The sequence below is a fragment of the Cavia porcellus genome, unplaced genomic scaffold, assembly GCF_034190915.1.
Source record: "Cavia porcellus strain 051 isolate PalLab524CR breed Dunkin Hartley unplaced genomic scaffold, mCavPor4.1 scaffold_4, whole genome shotgun sequence".
Lineage (NCBI taxonomy): Eukaryota > Metazoa > Chordata > Mammalia > Rodentia > Caviidae > Cavia > Cavia porcellus.
In genome coordinates this window covers 55,156,014-55,175,400 of record NW_026947487.1, presented here as the reverse complement: position 1 = coordinate 55,175,400, position 19,387 = coordinate 55,156,014, and the positions used below count along the sequence as shown (strand labels likewise).

Sequence of the window (19,387 nt, the reverse complement as noted above, 5' to 3'; positions counted from 1 at the left end):
GAGTCTGACCAGCTCTCAGACCTCCCTTATAGCCAGCATCTCTGAACTCGAGTCTCAGTCAGCTAAGTTCTGATGCCCAGTTATTCCTGAATACTTTTGTGTTTTGGCCCCTCAGCTGCTGCTGCCTGGATTCACTTTCAGTGAAGCAGATTCCCAGGGAGCCCTGGCATCGTTCCTTCACTGTTGGTTTGTTCATGTCTCAGTCTGTTTCTCAAGGCTAGGACACAATACCTGACACTCTCCACCTACAGGGGCCAAGGTTTATTTGGGATCACAGTTTGAGTCCACAGCCAACTGGCCCCAAGGCAAGCATGGTGGGAGGAGAGCTGTTCCTGGCATGTGGACAGAAAGCAGAGAAAGGAAAGGAGCCAGGAGGGAGCTGGGCCCCTCCAGGCCATGCCCAGGGACCGCCTCTTCCCAACAGGCCACACCTCAGGGGCTGCCTCTTGCCACCAGATGCCACTGCATGCAGGTCAGTGTGACCCCATCCCTGGACCAATTCACTTGAGAGTAAGGCAACCATGGCCCAAGCTCCTCCCCAAAGCCCTGCCTCTGCACGCAGGAAGGTTTGGGTCTTTCTGATCTACACCACAGCAGTTGGTCACTGAGCCAAGGCTTTGCGACACCACCCTGAAGACTATGGCGGCACTTGCACCCTGCACAGCACCCTCAGGCCCAGCAGGACACATGAGAAAAGCTGCATGGGGACATGGCTGGGTCTTCCTGTCCTCTGGCTCAGCCAAAGTGACGAAAGCATCCAGGGGCCTTGTGAGCCACCAGCACACTCCTTGACTGCTGTCCCTTTCTGGAGGCCTTACCAGGCTGGGGCACCCTTTGCAGGCCTTGACATTCAGGGTGCGAAGTCTGGGATTCTGTTTTTGGTTCTGTTTTGTTGTGTTTGTGTTCTGCGATCACTGGTGTTTTGAATAAAGTATTTTTCGCTGTGGTGAGATACATGTAACAAGAGGGTCCCCGAGCGCAGACCCAGCTGGGATCTTTCCAGAGTCCACCCTCTGGTTCTCCGTGTGCACACAGGCTGGGTTTCTGTTTGTCTGTCTCGGAGAACTGGGGCCTGGGTTGGTAATGACCCTGTCCTGGGCTTGGCAGTATCACCGAAACTCTTGTTTTAGAGACAGCCACAAAGTCCAGTGTGGTAGCCTGAGGCCAGGACTGGCTCCTCCTGACCCTTCTGCCACAGCTGGGGTTCACCCAGCCCATACAAAGGGGGTGCTTGGCCCCTGCCCCTCTTCCTCCTTGGACTCCCAGAACAACTTTGTGCCCTTGGCCTGTGCCAGGCCTGTGTAGATGTTGGGATCTAGAGGGCTTCAAGGCCAGGGCTGTGCTGGCTGTGGGAGACCCTGCCATGGGGAAGTCCTAGGTCAGAAAGTCCTCCCTCCCACCACACCCTGGCCACAGTGGCCTGCTGCCTGCCTGCGGCTCTGCTGCCCAGCCCCTCCTTAGGGATAGCTCTTGCCCAAGTCCTCTTGGTCTTCTGGGTCCTTCGGTGTCCACCCTGCCCAGTGGGACCTCCCCCTCCTCCTGTCAGGCCCGCACACCTGCAGCAAGGACCTTCTGTGCACCCAGTGTGACTCCGAGCCCTCAAGAGTGTATGGCACTGAATGGCATCCTCTGAGCGCTGCCCATCTGGACCTCCCCAATGTGTGGTCTGTACAGTCTGCACTGCGTAGCTCACAGTGTGCACTGTCTCTCCCTGCTCCTGTACCCTGGCCCCATGTGTAGACCCATCCTGTGTGTGTGCCTGGTGGGCACCCACAGTGTCATCTGATACTGTATTGTTGGCTGTTCTGATAGGCTGGATGTGGACACTTTTGGGGGCCTCAGGTCACCCTCCATCTGCATTACCTGATGCCTCCAAGATAAGGTCAGGCTAAAAGCTGGGTCCAGTGCAACCCCTCCTGATGTGAGTAGTCCCAGTGTGTGGCATTGGGAAGGTCCCCTAGTTCTGGTCCCTGGGGTGTGTCCCATCCAATGTCTCCTTTCGTGGCCCAGCTCTGTGTCCCTTGGGCGTGTGTCTTCATCACTGGTTCTCAGTGCAGGGAGAACTCAGGTGGGGCTGCTCTGAGAGCCACGGGGCCATGAAGACCGAAGTGCTGCCCCGCAGGGCTGCTGCAGAAAGCCTCACTGTCACCTTCTCCCCTGCAGCCTGGGTTTCCACCCTGAGAGGGAAGCGCCCTGGGCCCAGGGCTGTTCTCTCAATCTCCACCTGCAGGCTGGGCACGTGGGGCTCCGTGCCCACACAGCCACAGCGACCCTGGCTTCTCCCTCAAGGGTCTGGCTGTAGCTACAAGGAGCTGGGGCAGCAACAGGAGAAACGGACTTTGGCTGTAGTGTCTCCAGCTCGCCCAGAAGCTCAGCTGAAAGAACCGGGCCTGCCCTCCACCCACCATCCTCTGCCCAGGGCTTTCACTGCTGTCACTGTTCCCATGATTCCAGCCCTGACCCTGGGCAGCTCTGGTGGAACTCCCAGGCATAGGGCCGTGAAGCAGGGTCAGCGTGCTGTTTTCCTGACAAAGGAAGTCTTCGGCTCTCCGGAAGAGGCAGGACATCACCACAGTCACACAGGAGTTGATAGCCCAGAGGTTGCCACTCCAAGCCCCAAACTTGCAGAGCGGGTGACAGCCCTGTGTCTCCATGTCCTGCCTGTCCATGACCCTCTTCTGGGTGGGCCACAGCAGATGCTGTCTGTGCCCTTCAGGCCATGAAGGTCCCATGTCCTGTCCCCACAGGGCCCTCTGCCTTCCTAAGCCCAAGATGCACGTGTTCATGAGTCTGTCCCGTGACGGGGCTTACACAGGGTACAGAGGGTGATAGACAAAGTACTGACTTGCAGCTCTGCCCAGAATCCTATCTGGACCCACATGACCTCTGTTCCTCAGGATCCTGCCTGGTTTGCACCTGGGTAGAGCACATGTCACTGCAGCCTGGACGGTGTCCTCAGAGGCTGCACGTCCCTCCAGGAGGGCTGTGTGCATGGCAGAGGTCCCTCAGACCTGGTTCCAGGAAGTGGAGAACAGTCCATACAGATTTCTCCCAACCTTGCAAAATCTCTGTTTACCCAAGACTGTGGCACTAGGCTGTTTGGAAGTTTTGCACTAGAACTTTTAAACTTTGCTTAGTGAAGTTAAGCAAGATGCAAACTGTGCTGGGACTCGGGGAGTTGCCAGGCAGGTCCCTCTGCATGCCTGGTTCTGTCTGCCACAGCACACAGGCTTTCCCCACCACTGAGCTCGGGGCCTAGGACACTGCTTAGTCCACAGTGTGTGTAGGGCTATGTGAGGAGCCCTCCCACGCCATCACCAGCACCCTGCTCCAGGGGCCTGATAAGGTACTAGGAGGTTCCAGAAATTTCCAGCAGGGACCCATTCCCAGACCAAAATGCAGTGCCTGGACGAAGGTCGGACCAGGATGTGCAGAGACCCTTACGGGGCTCAGCTGAAGCCAGAGTGAGAGCCCAGGCTGCTGGCCCAGGTCCCCGTTCAGGGGAAGACGCCTGCTAAAGGGCAGGGGCTAAGCAAGTTGCCATGAAGCCAATCTGGGGGCACTGAGCCCCAGAGCACCTCCTGGAACTGCTACCCTACCCCTGTCCTAGGAGAAGGCCGTGGTCCAGTCAGGCTTGGCTGGCTGTGAAAGACTGCCAGGTCCCTGAAGAACAGAATCAGCCTGGTGTGGGGATGGCTCCGTCCCAGCCACAGCAGAGGCGTCACAGCCCTGTGAGGATTCCCAGACAGGTGCTAGGCATAAAGGGCCGGCCAGGGAGGGAGCGATATCCGTACCACAGTGGGTGGCCACTCTGGGAGCGGTCCTGCCCAGGGTATGGGTCACACAGAACCAGACACGGCTTCCTGGGTGCCCAGAGCAGACTCCTTTAATGGGCAGGCGTGGCCGGCACTGGGGTCTCCGGCCTAGGTGGCACCTTGGCCCGCATGGACTTCTCGATCCACTTGAGGAAGTTAGTGACCTTGGTGTAGATCCCGAACTTCCCTTTCCTGGCGCACCCTTCTCCCCAGCTGACAATGCCGGTCACATAGTAAGTATCCTGGAAACGGGTGACGTGGGGGCCACCGCTGTCCCCCTGGCAGGTGTCCTCCAGCTTGTCATTGTAGCCGGCACAGAACATGTTCTGTGTGATGGTGAACCCGGTGGACAGCTTGCAGGTGTTGCGGTCCACGTAGGGCACCGTCAGCATCTTGAGGGTGCTGGATTGACGGCCCTTCTCGTGCGTGCGCCCGAAGCCACTCACAATGCCTGTCTTCTGCGTCATCAGCGTGGCCTCGGCCCAGTCCTTCTGCGGCAGGCAGGCGGGGGCCACGTTCCTTCGGAAGGTGATGGGCGTCTTCAGCCTGAGGACCGCGATGTCGCAGTCGTAGGTGTGTGTGTTGAACTTGCTGTGTTTTATGACCGTCTCCACCTCATGCATCATTTCATTGCCCTCCTCCTTCTCCAGGTTCCGCTCACCTGCAAGGGGCAGAACCCATGAAGTCGGTGCTGGACCAAGTGTCCATGCGGTGGATACTCTTAGGCAACTTATCTATTTATTTATTTATTTAATTTATTTATTTTCTTAAACAATAGTATGTGGTCATGTTTGAAGCCTTAAAAGCATAATGGGAAGAAGCAAAACTGCAGCCTCCAGCCTCCTCTAGTGATACGGCCTGCTTGTGAAGGATGCAGGCTGCTCACTCCTGCTCTTGGCAGACACGGAGCCTGCATTGAGCTGGGCCATGCAGGTCTCCACTGGGCTACACCAAGCCTCCGGGACCTGAGCCAGAACCCAGTGCATCTGGACATCAGACTGGAAAGGAGAACGCCGATGTCCTCCTCATGGCTGGACTTAATTACACATTGTGCTGCTGGCAGTTTGGATGTAGAGGGTTAAGTGAGACACAGTATTAAACTAACATCTCCTCTCTACCATATTAAACGTGTGCTAGAGAACCTGAGAAAGCCGGGAAGGTTAAATCAAATCAGTAACTGGCACTGGGTTTTCACTGGACAGCTCCAGGGTCTGCTAGAGAGACACAGGGTGGGTGGAGGCACCTGGAGTGTCCAGCGGGCCATGGAGCCCAAAGCCTCCAGGCAGGCCTCAGCGGGTAAGGCTGGAGCACTCTGTGGAGTCTGCAGCTTCCCACCTCCCCCTGCCCTTCAGTGTGCGTCCCCACAGATCCATCATCCCACGGTCCAGGCCAGGAGCGGCCGTGGTCGGGCACCCAGGCCCCAGGCGCAGGTATCACTTACCCACCCTCACTGTGAACCGCTTGGCTTCGTGCAAACAGTGAGCCGCGGTGAGGATGTAGTGCTCATTCAGGATGGTGCCCCCGCAGAACCCCTTGTTGTCCTCGTTGACAAGCAGAGCCTGCAGGAAACTGTGTCACCAACCGAGGAGGACCTGCATCCTGCCATCGGCCTGCCCTGCTCTGAGCCGGATTCTCGAGCCCCAGCCTCTCTGCCTCCAGAGCCCAGCCCTGCTCTGGTGGCCATACAGGTTCCCTCCCTTGTGGGCCCTCCTGTCTGTCCAGGGGCTTGCTGGTGCCTACTGGCACCTGTCACAGCCAGGTACCCAAACGGAGAAGGCTTAAGATCTGTGGTTTTGCACCCAGCACACCCGACACCCAACTAACACAGCAAGTTCTTCTCAGCGTGGCCTAGAGAGCAACTACAGAGTGGGAAGAGCTTTGTCCCTGGACAAGGAACCCTGGCTACTAGTGACCAGGTGTCAGACCCCAGTGAGAGTTGCCAAACAGAAACTGGGCACCTGGCTAAAGCAAACAGTGTTAACAGTGAGCCTCTCTCAGCACAGATATGTCCACATGGTATCTGAGACGGGCTTATTAAAGATCTTCTTTTTTTTTTTTTTTTTTTTGTCTTTTTCATTTTTATTGGTACCAGGGATCGAACTCACGACTGCCTGCTTGCAAGGCAGGTACTTATGCCGCTGAGCTAAATCTCCAGCCCCTAAAGATCCTCTTGATTCATGTGAAATTCAGATGTAGCTAGAAGTCTCATGCGTTTGTTTTCTAAATGTGGCAGCCCTTACCCAAATCAGGAATCAGTGAGTCTTAAAAACATTTCAAACATAAACAGATGTGCTTTTCTCTAATGTATTTTCTGCCTCTAGGATTTAGATATTTAGGTTTTAAAAAATGACCAAGTCAGAAATAAATCAAGGACAGTGAGCCTTCCCTCTTCACTCCTGCCCAGAAGCATCTGCTGGGGCCAGGGCTGCACCAGGGCCCCACCTCTCCTTCTGGGGAGCTGGGGTATGCCTCTGTCCCCTGTGTCGTCCAGGCACAGAGGACCGTGGTGAGCTGTTCTGACTGGCCAGGGTACAGAGCTTGGGGCTCCCGAGGCTGCAGCAGGATACAGGGGCTCAGTCCCAGTTTGGACTTATGCTGCCTGGGATGCTGACTTCCAGCAGGTTGGGCTGCCTCTCCCCCGTGCCCATTCTAGGGGCCCCCCCCATGCAGCCAGCATGGCCCCACTCAGTCACCTGCCAGGGGCACTCCCCTTCTTTGCAGTCCTGGCCGCCCACAATGCGGCCGCCATCATTGTCTGCCATTCCCACGTCTGTGTTGTTGGGGTAGAGGCTGAGTGAGTCCTTGGTGGGGCTCAGGTCCTCCTGTGCTAGCGTGGTGCTGTCAGTTTTTGTCTCGCTGCTGTCGGTGACCTGCGCCGCCGACCTCTCGTTGCGCATCCGTCCCCCAGTGACCTTCCCACAGGGGAACATCTCTGCAAGAACAAGGTGGCCCAGGTGAGGCACTGTGCTCATGCCTGGCTTCTGGGAGGGCAGGGCTGGGCTGGGCCTGATGGAGGACGCTGGAGTGGCGCTGTCCTCTCGGGCTTGGGACAGTTCCCCTGGCCCTGCGGGCTTGGGACGTTTCCCTGGCCCTGCGTGGATGGTTGGAGAGCAAAGAGACATGATGTACTCAGGCTGCTGTGCCACTCAGCTGGCTCTGCACATGGGTAGAGGAGAGTGGGAGTGGACCCCAGGGTCCTGGGCTGCTGTCTGCCCAGGGTCCCTCTCCCCATAGCAGTTGACCTTGCCCCACCTGCCTCATCTGACTGACTGTTCCAGCTGCCAGGCCTCAGTCTTGTCCTTAGAGGTCAGTGCCAGTGTCGCTGCAAGCAGGTGGTCAGGAAACCAGTGGCCAGGCCTAGGCAGTGCCACATCCACCCAGGAGCTTGGTGGAACTGTTCACCCATCTCGCAGATGAGGAAACAAATCTGCCGGTGGATTCGGTCTATCTCCTAACCCAAGGTCTTTACGCTTGCACAGTGCCAAGCGCTACCTGCCACCTCCTACCTGTGGAGATGCAGGACTTGCCGTCGTTGCCTATGGTGTAGCCCTTGGCGCAGGAGCACACCACCGAATTCTGCACCTCCTGGCAGAACTGCTCGCAGTCGCCATTGTCTAGGCTACAGAGCTTCCTGGTGACTGTGGAAAAAACAGGTGCTGCAGTGCACGCCAGAGACAGCACAGACAAGACAAGACAAGACCCTAGCTTGGGCCATATGACAGGGCTCTGTGCTGGCCCTTAAGGAGCCTGAGCAGACCCCAGGGTGATACCCCTCGGGCAGCTGGTGTGTGGGCAGCAGCAGGCTCTCGGGGACTGAGGGCTGGCACAGGCTGGTGGTGGCCTTGGAGCCCCCACTTCTGAGGCCAGCAGGTCCTTGGTGACTGCCATGAAGATGGAGCCTGGTGGCCTGGTCCCTCCATGGATGCCAGCCCCCAGTGCTGCTTGTTCCACTCTCACAGAAGACACCGTCCCCTCCAGGTCACAGTCACTCTTTGGCTGGCAGGTCCAAGCGGCCTGAGGGTGGCCTCTGTGCCCTGTTGCTAAGGGCTATACCTGCTGTTCAGTGGCTGCCTGTTCAGTGGCTTCCTTTCACTCGACCGCCAACCACCAGATAACTGCAGTGCCCATCTGACGGCTTAGCTGCAAGGCGGCCCCAAAGCCTCAGGTTTGGATCATGTGTTTGGTTACTGCCGGCTCCTGAGGAGAGATCCCTGCTCGGAGCCAGGTCACTGGGAATTTGACCAGTGGACCACGCAAGAACTAAGACTTCTAAGACATGAGCCAAAATAACCCTTTCCTCCTTGAAGTTTGGGGTGTAGGATATTTGGTCTCAGCACCAAAGATGGTGATTAACACAACCTGCCATAGCCCAGATGGTGCACCAGGTGCCACGGAGTCAGCCACGACCCTGCTATGGACATGCCAGCTGGTGGCTGTGGTGTTGGGACTGTCTAAACTTCATCTGGTCATAGGGCTTTTTCAGAGGTAGCTGAATCTAGAGCTTGTGATTGATTCATAGTGCAGTGTTAGAATTAAGGGCGGGTGACAGCTGGATCGGTCCACTGATTGGATTGGCACTGCCCTAATCCCAGTAGACTGAATACCATATAAGGGACAGAAAGAGGTCCTAGTCCCTCCTGCTCACCTCACTTTTGCTGTCTTCTGCCACCATGAACTAATGCCCCTCTGCCATGTGCCATCCTGCCTCGGAGCCAGCCAATCAGAACAGAAATCTCCACAAACTGTGAGCCAAATAAACTTTTTCTCCTTTAACTTTGAGTGTCAGTATTTTGTCTCAGCAATGAGAGAAAAGTAACTAAGACATAATTTGGTACCAGAGAAGTGGGGTCGTTGCTGTGATTGTACCTGACCGTGCGGTTCAGGAGCCTTTGGGAATGGCTTGTGGGAAGAGTGTGGAAGGTGGAGATGCCAGCTGAAAGAAGGCCATCCCTGCAGGTCCCTGCAGAGCTGGGATGCCTTAGGCTGCTCTGAGAGGGAGATTCTGGCCAGATCTCAGAAGACCAAAAGACTGATAGAAATCCTGCCAGCAAAGTCCCAGCTCAGAAGGTTTCTGCTGGGAAGAAGGACTACCCTCTCTGTTGGAATGCAGATGATGTGTGTTATGGCTTGCCAGAAAGTTTGTCTGCATTTTGCTTGTGTCCAGAGACTTTGCCTGAGACTGAGATTAAGGGTGGTGGACTAATTAATCTTGCAAAAGAAATTTCAAGGCAGTCAAATGTTGAGACTGTGGCATGGCTATTGTTGGGGGCTTTTAGCCAGATTTATGTTGAAAATAAAGACAGGATGATTTAAAACATTGTGAATTTGGCCAGAAAGGAAGCTCTATTGAAGCTGTGGACTACAAAGATATAGCAGAGGAGATCCTGATTGCTAAGAAGAAACAAGAGAATATAAAAGAGGGCCTGAGGGCATCACAAGAAGCAGCAAGACTCCACCTGTTGCAGATTCAAAATTACAAAAGTGAAAGACTTTGCTTTGACAAAAAAACACAAAAAAACAAAACAACAACAACAACAACAACAACAAACCACAGAGCATCACATTCCAGAATGGTGGCAGCCTAGAGAATTTGTTTCATGGAATTGGATTCACAGTGCCTTATGAGGTTGGATGAAAAAAAAAAACCATGATGCAGAGACCCACTGGAACAGAATTTTGGAAAATGTTCACTGTGGTACCTGAGTCTGCTCTACAGCAGGGTTAAGGCATCCATGCCCCATGCAGAAGCATGTTAAGCCCTACCGAGGCACACACTCCACAGATGCTGAGTGAAGTGGCATAAGCGAGATGCAAATCTTTCTCTTTAGGGAAAACTGATCAAATGGTGACTTCATTTTTAATTTAGAGATGCAGCATATTAGAGACAGCTTAGTGAATTTCCTCTGTAGAACTAAGGCCAACCCTGCATATTCTTTACTGGCATTAGTACCTGCAAGTGTAAATTAAAGGAGATGATTTAGACCCATTGTACTAGGTCACCAGGAACACAGCTACACAGCAGAGCCCTGGACCCCAGAGACAGAGGTGGTCTTGTTCCCATGGTGATGGCTCCCAGCTTTGGGGGTTTCTGACCCTGCCCCTAAGCAGCAGAAGAGCTCTGTGCTCCACTTAAATGGTCTCAGGACACCATGGAGTGAACATTGCTGGGGTCTCCAGGTGTGTCACTCACAGTGTAACGGAGTGCAGACTTGGGGAGTCAGATATGGCTCGGGATCATCTCCCTAGGTCCTCCTTCCCCACCCTCTCTCCAGATGCCATGCAGAGGGACTTACAGAGCTCACAGTTTTTGCCTTCGTAGCCTTCTGTGCAGATGCATAGGTAATCCCCAATGCCATCCCTGCAGGTGCCCTGGTTCTGGCAAGGGCTGTTCTCGCACTGGTCCCCATCTGCCAACAGGATTGGAGACTGAGTCTGCTGGTGCCTTCCTCCTCGCAGTCACTGCCCTAGTGGCTGTGGCCTTCCACCCTGCTCCTCCAGGACAACCCCTCCTATCTGAACCTCCCTGTCTCCAGCCTAACTGGGGTCCAGTGGGCCCTTCTCATGCCCCACACTGTGTATGGCCAGGAGCAAGGAGCTCTAGGCTGCTGGCCTTGTGGCCACCTGGAAGGAGGGTGACGTGGGAGTGTGACACTTGTTTCAGGCTGGGTGTGGCCTAGAGAGGTTAGGATCCTCTCTCCAAGGACATAGGATGGGATGGGAACCCAGAGACTCCATCCAGCACTGATGTGGGCATCTCGTTCTTGGTGGACACACATCACTTTGACTCACTCCAAGAAGCTTAAATACCATTACCAGGTAGTCAGAGGAACACTGTCTCAGACGCCATAAGAATTAATCAGGGTAGTCCCCTTGTTAGGACTCCAATCCTTCACTCTCCATTTATTTGTTTTTTTCTTCTACTTGATACACTTACATTTTAAAAATTATCACAAAATTTGGTATCCTCAAATGAGAGTGAACAGAGTTAAATTTATATTTGAATTAGGCAGGGTGGCACAGGAGGCTGAGGCAGGAGGACTGCTTGAGCTCCGCTGTGTGAGGCCAGCCTGAATGATACAGTAAGATTCAATCTCAAAAAAAAAATCTATATTTGATTAAGGACAAAAACCAGAATTAATATAACACTACTACAAAAACAGTTTTAAACAACTGCTATAGAAATGCACAGGGAGAAAGTCTTAAACGCACTTAGATTAAATAGGAGTGGGAAGGAAATTCAGGAAGTATTTTAAAAATTTAACGTCTTTCCTAGTTTAAATATCCTAATGAGCTCATTCCACTTAAAAAAGAAAACATCTTACCTTTATATTTGTTCCAGAATTCAATCTAAAAGAAAAAAGATATTTTAAGCACATTAGAGAAAACAGATACCAACAGCATTTATCACCCGGCAGGCCTGACCAGGGGAACACAGCGCCCAAGGACTGCTCTGGCTGGGGGAGCGCTGTCTGGGTCCTCCACACAGGGCTTCGTCTTCTCGAACCCCAAATCCAGAGCCTGAGTTTTCAAGCGACTCACTGAGACAGATTACACAGAAACAGTGACAGTGTGCTCTCCCCTGACTATCGGTGAGCGGCTCCCAGCTACCCTTCCCAGGCTAAAGGCCACCGGGTCCCACGCGTCAGTGGTCCTTGTGTCAGTTTTAGCGATGCCAACTGGGAGCTTGTGTGACGTCAGAAGAAGTGCAGAGCTGTCTTAGCTCCATGTCTGTGTCGCTGCTTCCGGGTGCCCACCGCCTGGTTCAGGGCAAAGAGGCTCAGAACACGGCCCCAGGGAGAAGCAGGGTCGGGCAGATGAGGCTGAGGTTAAGGGTCCCCTGGAGCCCACGGGCCCTAAGTCAACGTGCATGTCCCAGGAGGAGGCCCGGGCTGCGTGCCAGCGGAAGCCCGGAGCACCACAGAGTGCTCAGGGTGCCCTGGGCCCCTCAAGGGTGGTCTCCAACTCCCTGACGAGTAAGTCCCTGTTATTTTAAATGACAGGTGGCCCTAGAAGTAAATGCAGTCTTTTTTTTTTTTTTTTGTCTTTTTGAGACAGGGTCTCTGCAGTTCAGGCTGGCCTTGAACTCACTTTGTAGCCCAGGCTGGTCTTGAACTCACAATGATCCTCCTGCCTCAGCCTCCCAAGTGCTGCGATTGCAGGAGTGAGCCACCATGCCTGGCAATGCAGTGTCTTTAAGACTTAGTTTAAAAACATCACACAGTGAAATCAATTTTTGGTTATGATGCTGACTCCCACACCCTTCAGGACACAGAAGAGTGCCCCTTCCAAGGTCCCCCTAGACTCTCAACCGCCTGTCAATCCCTGAGGCCCTGCCCTCCAAGGGTGGTTTGTCACCAGCGACTGCTGGGTGCTCAGCATCCTAACCAGCACTTGCTGCTGTATTTTTTTCAGTGCATAGAGGTCTAGTGGCTTCCATTGTACTTTTTGTTTTTGGGACAGGGTCTCACTGTGTAGTTCATGCTGGCCTTGAACTCACTCTAGCGCAAGCTGGCCCTGAACTCATGGCACTGCTACTGCCTCAGCCTCCCGAGTCCGAGGACGTCAGGTGCACACCAGCATGCCTGACCTCACTGTGGTTTTAATTCACATTTCTTTAACAGCTCATGGTGTTGCCTTCTCATAGCCTCATTTGCCATCTGCGTTTTCTCGTGGACAAGTTGGCTGTTCAATCGTTTGTTCCCTGAATTTAATCAGGTATTTATCTTCTTCTTTTGAGTTCCAGGCACTCTCTGTGTTCTGAATACAGTGCCTTACTGGCTACAGGAGCTTCATATACTTTCTTAGTCTGTTGCCTGTATCTTCATTCTCTTAACTATTTTTTTCACAAAGTAAAAGTTTTAGTTTTGACAGAAGTCCAGCTTACCATTTTTAAATTTTTTGAGTCATTCTTTTGATGTCATATTTAAGAATTTTTGCCTAATTCCATGTCATGCACCTTCTGCTGTATTTTCTCCTAAAAGTCACAGTGATGTCTTTCACCTTTAGCCAGTGACTCCCTTTGTGTTAGTTTTGCATAGGGTCACATTGCACCACTGCTCCCACAGCGCATGGTCTTGTGCTCCCCTACCAGGTGCATTACCCCGAAAGTAGCCACCAGTGTGGCAAAAAAAGAGGTGGGCCCAGTGGGGGTGACCAGATAGTTCAGGCCTTGCCCTCATCAGTGGGATTACACCCTTTTTCTTTGCTTTTCTTGAGATAGGGTCTTGCTCTGTGGTTCAGGCTGGCTTTGAACTCACTATGTATCCCAAGCTGACCTTAAACCTGTCGTTATCCTCCTGCCTCGGCCTTCCAAGTGCTGGGATTACAGGTGTGCACCACTACACTTGGCATATTAATCCCTTCTTAATGGGGCTACACACATTTGGTCCTTTGGTCCTTCCTCCTGCTGCCACATCAGTATACTGCAGCAAGAAGCCATCTTGGAAGCAGGGTCGGGACCCTCACTGGCCACACATCCTGACAGTGCCTCAGTTTGGGCTTCTCGTCCTCCACGCCTGTGAGCCATGAATTTGTGCTGCTTGCAGAGTGCCCAGTGTAAGGTGTTTCAACACAGCAGCACAAATGTACTCAAACCAAAGCCTTGTGTTGAAAAAGACATTTTTCCCCATTGAGTAGTTTTTTGTAACTTTGCCACAAATCACCAACCATGTGTGTGAGGGAATGCTTCCTGGACTTATTTTCTGCTGCACTCTCTCCAGTCCTACCTATCAACATCCCTGGATTAAGTGAGCTTTGTGAGCCTCAGTGCAGGCAGCATAGCTCCTCCAGCTTCGTCTCTTCTCAGGACCTTCCACACTCTCATTCCTTTGTTCTTCTACGTGACTTTTAGAATCTATGTGCTTCTCTCTGGTGGAAGTTTGGTTGACACTGTGTCAAATGCATGATCAAATTGGGGAGGACTAATATTCTCCTATGTTGGGTCTTCTAACCCAAAACACTGCATCTCCATTGGTTTAGGTCTTGTTTAAATTCTTTCACTACAGCTTTGTACAATTTACAATATAGATTTTGCATGTGCTTCATTGTTTAATTTTCTTTGAAGGAATTTTGGTTGGTTGTGATGCTCAAACTTCATCCAGATGTATGCATTTTCATAGTTATTTTCTTATTAATACTTTAAGTTCTTCAAGTAGTAGTACCTCATTCCATTCACGGTATAAATTGTGTGCAGTCTATTAGAGTGTTACCCATTTGGTTGATCTCATCTATTATATATATTAAATTTCTTTGATTTTTGCTTTGAAAATTCTTTCCATCGTTTCAAGTATATTTTGTTCTTTTCGTTTTTTAAAAACAGACGCTTAGGCAATCAGTTTCAGATTTTTGTTTTTCAGTGCTAGAATTTAATACTATTAATTTATTTCCAGGCATTGCTTTTGAAAAGTACACCACAGATCTCACAAGTTGCATATTCTTTGTCTGTGTTCTGAAACAGTGAACGCTGCAGGGGACACAAACTCATCATGTAGCACAGCTGTGTCAAACTCAGAATCTCCCTGCTTTACTTTCTCTGCTGCTGGGGTTACAGGTGTGCTACACCACGCCTGACTGTTGTATGTTCTTTTCTGGTCAGCTAATATATTTTCTTCTTTCACTTGGAAACTCCTACTTGACCTCTGGATTATTTATAAGTGCATTAATTATCAAGTACTCAGAGATTTTCAGCTTAATTCCATTATGGTTGAAGGACATTTTTATATGGGTCCAATCTTTTGAATTTCTTTTTTTTTTTTTTTTTTTTTGTCTTTTTTCTTTTTATCGGTACCGGGGATCAAACTCACGACTGCCTGCTTGCAAGGCAGGCGCTTATGCTGCTGAGCTAAACCCCCAGCCCCTCTTTTGAATTTCTTAAGGTGCAATTTATGACACCAGACATTGTCTGTCTTGACTCTTTTTCTCTCTTCTGGTGGCTGGAATGAACTGTGGCAGTCAAATGGATAATAATACCTACAGGAGACCATAATCTTTTACTGAAATGCAAAGCTACCTGAGTCATATGACATTTTCCTAGAAGACAATTTCTCCACAGATGGGGGTGGGAAGAAGGGTGGCTTCAGGGTGACTCATTATTTTTATTGACAACTTTGTTACTACACTGTGCAGTGTATTCCCATTGTTATCACATTAGATTCTCATAAAGAGTGAGCAATCCAGACCCCGCACATGCGTAGTCCACAGTAAGGTTTGCAGTCTTGAGACTCTAGGTATAGCTCAGGCTGTAAGCCAGGGATTGGGAGAAGCTGTAAATATAAATCAAACTTTGCTTGCCCCTTTCGCTTGCCTGCTGAGCAGCCTGGTTCCTAAAAGACCAGCACAGACCAGCACCTGTACCACTGTCAGCCCGTGGCCTGGGGACACTGAAGTTTTCATCTGACCTCATTTTGGCTTATTCAGAATCCTGCCACTGCTCCAGTTAGACACAGTCTGCTTCCTTTGTGATGTCAGATATCATCAATAATTTGTTTTTTTCTAGTTCCTAAAAGGTTGGATTGGGGGCAGCTTTACCCCTGGTGCTTTCTGGGACTCTTCCACCATGCTGATTCTGCACAAATGTGGGAAGAAGCTGATCTCAACAAGATTGCCTTCTGGAGGGCACGTGACCTGTGACCATCTGTTACAGCTTATGTGTAGATACCCCCCTCCATGTTTCCAAAGCCTCATGCATCATGGGGGGGGGCTAGATGTTGAGTGTGCAATGCACTAGGATTAAGGTTGTGAGCACCACCTGCCCTGAGCAGTCTGGGTAAAAAGGCAGAAATATGTTGCTAAAGGTCCTTGCTTATTTTGCTACTTTCTGCCCACTATGAACTATTTCTCTTCTGCTATCTTGCCCTGGAACCAGCCAGCTATGGACTGAAAGAAACCTTTACAAACTGTGAGCCAAATAAACCTCTCCTCCTTCAGCTGTGGGTGTTATGGATTTTGCCTCAGGAGCAAGTGAAGTAGCTAAGCCATCATCTGTGAAATATTTCATCATCTCTGACACAGTGTCTTTTGTGACTTCTATCATAATAGTCTGCATGACCAAGTAGAACTCATGAGCAGTGAGTCAGTGGCATCAAATCAATTGTCTTATTCCGGAACTGCAATCCAGTTTCCTAAACTCAGTCAATGTCAGTGACCACCAGCACCCTATGGCAGAGCTCTGGACACTTCTCCTATCTAACAACATGCCCAGCTCACCATGAGAGGCAATGAAAGGCTTGGCCTCAGCTATCCCTGGCAATGAAGCTCCGCATTTTGGTGTCCAGAAATCTGTACTCATCCCAGAAACTTTCTAGGCATGTGACGATCTTAGTGTACATAACATTTTCCTCAGAACATCATTCAGGATCAAGTCCAAGTATCTTCCATGACACTGAGTTTTAGCATCTGTGAGACTGAAATTCAGGATTCTCTTGAATCCAATTATGGTTTTCTGTTGCAGCTTGTTATTTGACAGGCATAAATCCTTGCAACAGTTCCTTTCACTGGCAATAACTCGGAATTTGACCCCAATCCATAAAGGCCACCCAAAGAAGGACCTACTGGGTAATCCTGTTTGGGTGCCTGCGTTCGTGGATGAAGCGTGTGAGCTTCGTGTCTGTCCACAGAAGCTGTGTGGTGGAGGACTCACGCAGGGACTGCAGATCGCGGCAGGTTCCACCAAGATGCAGTAGTGTAGCTGGCGCAGCATCCACTCCTGGATTAGATGTATTTCCTGAGGCCTGGTTTGAAGACTTTCTTATCTTTAACTAAAATTTGTTAGATTGGGCTCCACCCCACCGCCCTCTTCCCTTCAGCCTGGTACCTGTGACTTCCATCCAGTTTCTAGGCGAACCGCGTTTCCTCGAATTTCCAGGTGGGTAAATTGCGCTGGGCTGGTGCTGCGCAGGCGCAGTGCTGACCATGTGGCCTGGAGTCTGACATGGGCCTGCGCACTATGCTCCAGCCGCGGTCGCACCGGTGGCTGCTGGGAAATCTCCCGCCCCGTACCCAGGTCCCCTGGGAGCGCAGACCCAGTCCTGAACCTGTACAAGGCATCACGCGGCCTCAGGCGATGGATTGAGCTGCGTGGCTCCGGGACAGGTTGTTCCCTGCAGAGCCCACCCCGTGCCACCTGCTCACCGTCTTCCTGTCGTCCTCGAAGACCTCGCGGGCCTCCTCGTAAGAGCAGACCTCCTCCAAGCACTCCCGCTCCAGGTTCCCCTTCTTCAGCTCCTCGAAGACAGAGTTGGCCCTGCGGCTCCTCAGGACTCTGTGCGCAAGCTCACGGCCCGTGAACACTGGGGGCGGGATGGGCGCGCCGGGGTGGGCCTCTGGGTCTCCAGTTCACAGGGCCATGCCTCCCTGGAGGTCTGCACCCCAGGGTGCCGAGGCCGCACCCTGCGCCTGGCCACTGCGCCCAGACCCATGCGGAGCCCCCTGCCGGCTTCCGGCTGCCCACCAGTGGGGAACAGGGGTGACTTTGGTCGGGACCAGATACAAACCTGCAATTTCTATCGTGTCCAGGACAAACAACATTGCCTTGTTTCAAGAAATTGAACGTTTTCTGCAAAACTACAAACTTTTCTATTTTGATTTTACACTCTGTCATTCAAAAAATACAACTGGTGTACAGCTCAGCGGCACAGTGCCTGCCTGAAAGCCTAAAGTCCTGAGTTTAACTCCCGGTACCAGCCTCACCCCTCCAAAAAAACACACATTGATTTCAGGACAGGATGTCTCTTCCTCTGATCCCAGCAGCTCTCCAGGCCCTCCCCTTTTCTTCCTGACCACCCCCAAATTCCTGCCTGCACCCAAAGCCTATTCAGTCTCTTTCTGCCTGGTGGAGGTACAGTGTCCTGCAAGCCCACCTCTGCTGTCTAGGGACAGGGACTCAAGTGACGAGTACTGCATGGAAGAGAGTAAGGCCTGTGGACACCAAGGGGCACCCACCAGCTACAACTCCCCCCCACTTCTGGACAGCGACCCACAGTCTCCGTCCCCAAGCCAGGCCTCTGGGATTTCCTCCCTCAGCTGCCCCTGCACTCATCTCTCTGGCAGCCTGGCCCCCCTGCCAATGGGACTGTGCCCAGCACTCTCATGCCCCAGGACCTTTCTACCTACCACTAAGGTGATGCCTGGACAGCCAGCTGGGCCTCAGGCTCAGGCCTGGACTCAGTTGTGGGCACTGTTAGCAGCTCTGCAGTCCTTTTCACCCCTCAGTTGGTCATACATGCCCGCTGTATTGGAAGCCACGCTTCCTGCTTGAGCAGAATCGGGAGTAATCACTGGGCATAAAACAGGCCCCGGGTGACACAGTGGCTTCAAAAGCTGATGGCAGACTCAGAGACCTGACACTCAGTGCTCACTGTGTATCCTGTGTGCGGATGTAGTAGTGATGCCCAGTCACACAACTGTCTGTGTGGCACTGGGGGGCAGGCATAGTGATTGGACAGGCCTGCTGAGGCACCCTGCCAGCCATGCACAGTGCATAGGGGGGAAGCTTGCAGTGGAACTAAGCCTGAGCTGCGCCTGTTCTCAGTTCACTAAACACCTCTCTGTCCAGTCCCAGGCCTGGGCAGCTGGACACCCCATCTGTCTGGACCTGTGCCATGTGGCCCCTGCCCTGGCCGAGCTGGCCTGGGGCACCACACAGGCTCCAGCCCTGCCAGATGAGCCCTCTGTCTCTGCTGCTTGGTTGTCACCTGTCTCCCCCTAGCTCAGTCCCTGTCTCACCCTCCTGTCCCTCTGTCTTTTTTTTAGCTTCTTGTGACGTGGGTCCACCAGCCATTCTTTCCCCATGGAAGCTGCACTGATTCTCACTGTTCCCCGGTGGGGAGGCCTAGCCGGGCCATCTGACAACAGCCGGCCAGGGCCTCTACCACCCTCGCCCCTCCTGGTCTCTGTGTGTGAAGGCAGTGCACTCACCACTCCCCTCGGGCAGCAGGAGGCCAGCCAGGGCACTGAGGAGCAGGGCAAGGCGCAGTGGACCCTCCATGCTGGTGAGGGTAGTGCTCTGTCCTGAGTGCTGGCGTGTGGGGCAAGGTCCACTCGCCAGGGCCCTGTGGCCATTGTCCTGCTTATCTCAGCCTCCTGATTGGAGCCTGGCCTGCCACGAGGTCCATGTGGGGGTCTGGGAATAGTGGCAGAGTACATGGCGGGGGCAGTTGCTGCTGACCTCATCCCCATTAAAAGCTGTGCCCTGCAGTGTGTGTGGGGGGGTGTCGATCCGCGAGAGTAACGGCATTTGCCGGCTTGCTCTGCAGCTATCACATGTTTCGAATCTGGCTCTCTTTAGTCTGACAGCTGTGGGAAAGCACCACTTCTGTCAGTTTTCACCAGCAGAAACCTTGTGGGGACCTGGGGCTGGCACAAGTCACAGCCCCAGTAGCCCTGGCTGACAGGGGCCCAGGGAGTCCAGGCCAGGTGCCACTTGCCACTTGGGCTTCTAGTTACTCGAGACAGAAGCTGTACTATCATGGATGAGCAGGTGACACAGTGACCTCACATCCGGTTTATGTGATATAGGGGTGGGTCACTGGGGAAGAGAAGGTTGGAGGGCACAGGACACTTGGGCTGGGCAGGAA

The 19,387-nt window shown here is 52.5% G+C and overlaps 1 protein-coding gene across 1 annotated transcript; it reads right to left on the bottom strand.

Annotated features, from left to right (window-relative positions):
• Positions 1-3,860: 3,860 nt before the first annotated feature.
• Positions 3,861-18,884, bottom strand: F10 (coagulation factor X). Its single transcript, XM_003477501.3, has 8 exons — positions 18,729-18,884; positions 16,944-17,101; positions 11,138-11,162; positions 10,109-10,222; positions 7,322-7,453; positions 6,509-6,747; positions 5,257-5,374; positions 3,861-4,476 (listed from the first exon to the last, which is right to left on the bottom strand). The coding sequence occupies exons 1-8, from the start codon at positions 18,796-18,798 to the stop codon at positions 3,887-3,889; spliced, it is 1,446 nt and encodes a 481-aa protein (XP_003477549.1). The 5' UTR covers positions 18,799-18,884; the 3' UTR covers positions 3,861-3,886.
• Between the last annotated feature and the right edge of the window lie 503 nt (positions 18,885-19,387).

What these genes read in the sequence shown, in the direction of transcription:
- F10 (XM_003477501.3), bottom strand. Translation starts at nt 18,798, where the DNA reads ATGGAGGGTCCACTGCGCCTTGCCCTGCTCCTCAGTGCCCTGGCTGGC. An exon ending in CCTGCTGCCCGAGGGGAGTG is followed by an intron (nt 17,102 to 18,728) that starts GTGAGTGCACTG and finishes TCCCGCCCCCAG; the next exon opens with TGTTCACGGGCCGTGAGCTT. An exon ending in GCGGTTCACAGTGAGGGTGG is followed by an intron (nt 4,477 to 5,256) that starts GTAAGTGATACC and finishes TGCCCCTTGCAG; the next exon opens with GTGAGCGGAACCTGGAGAAG.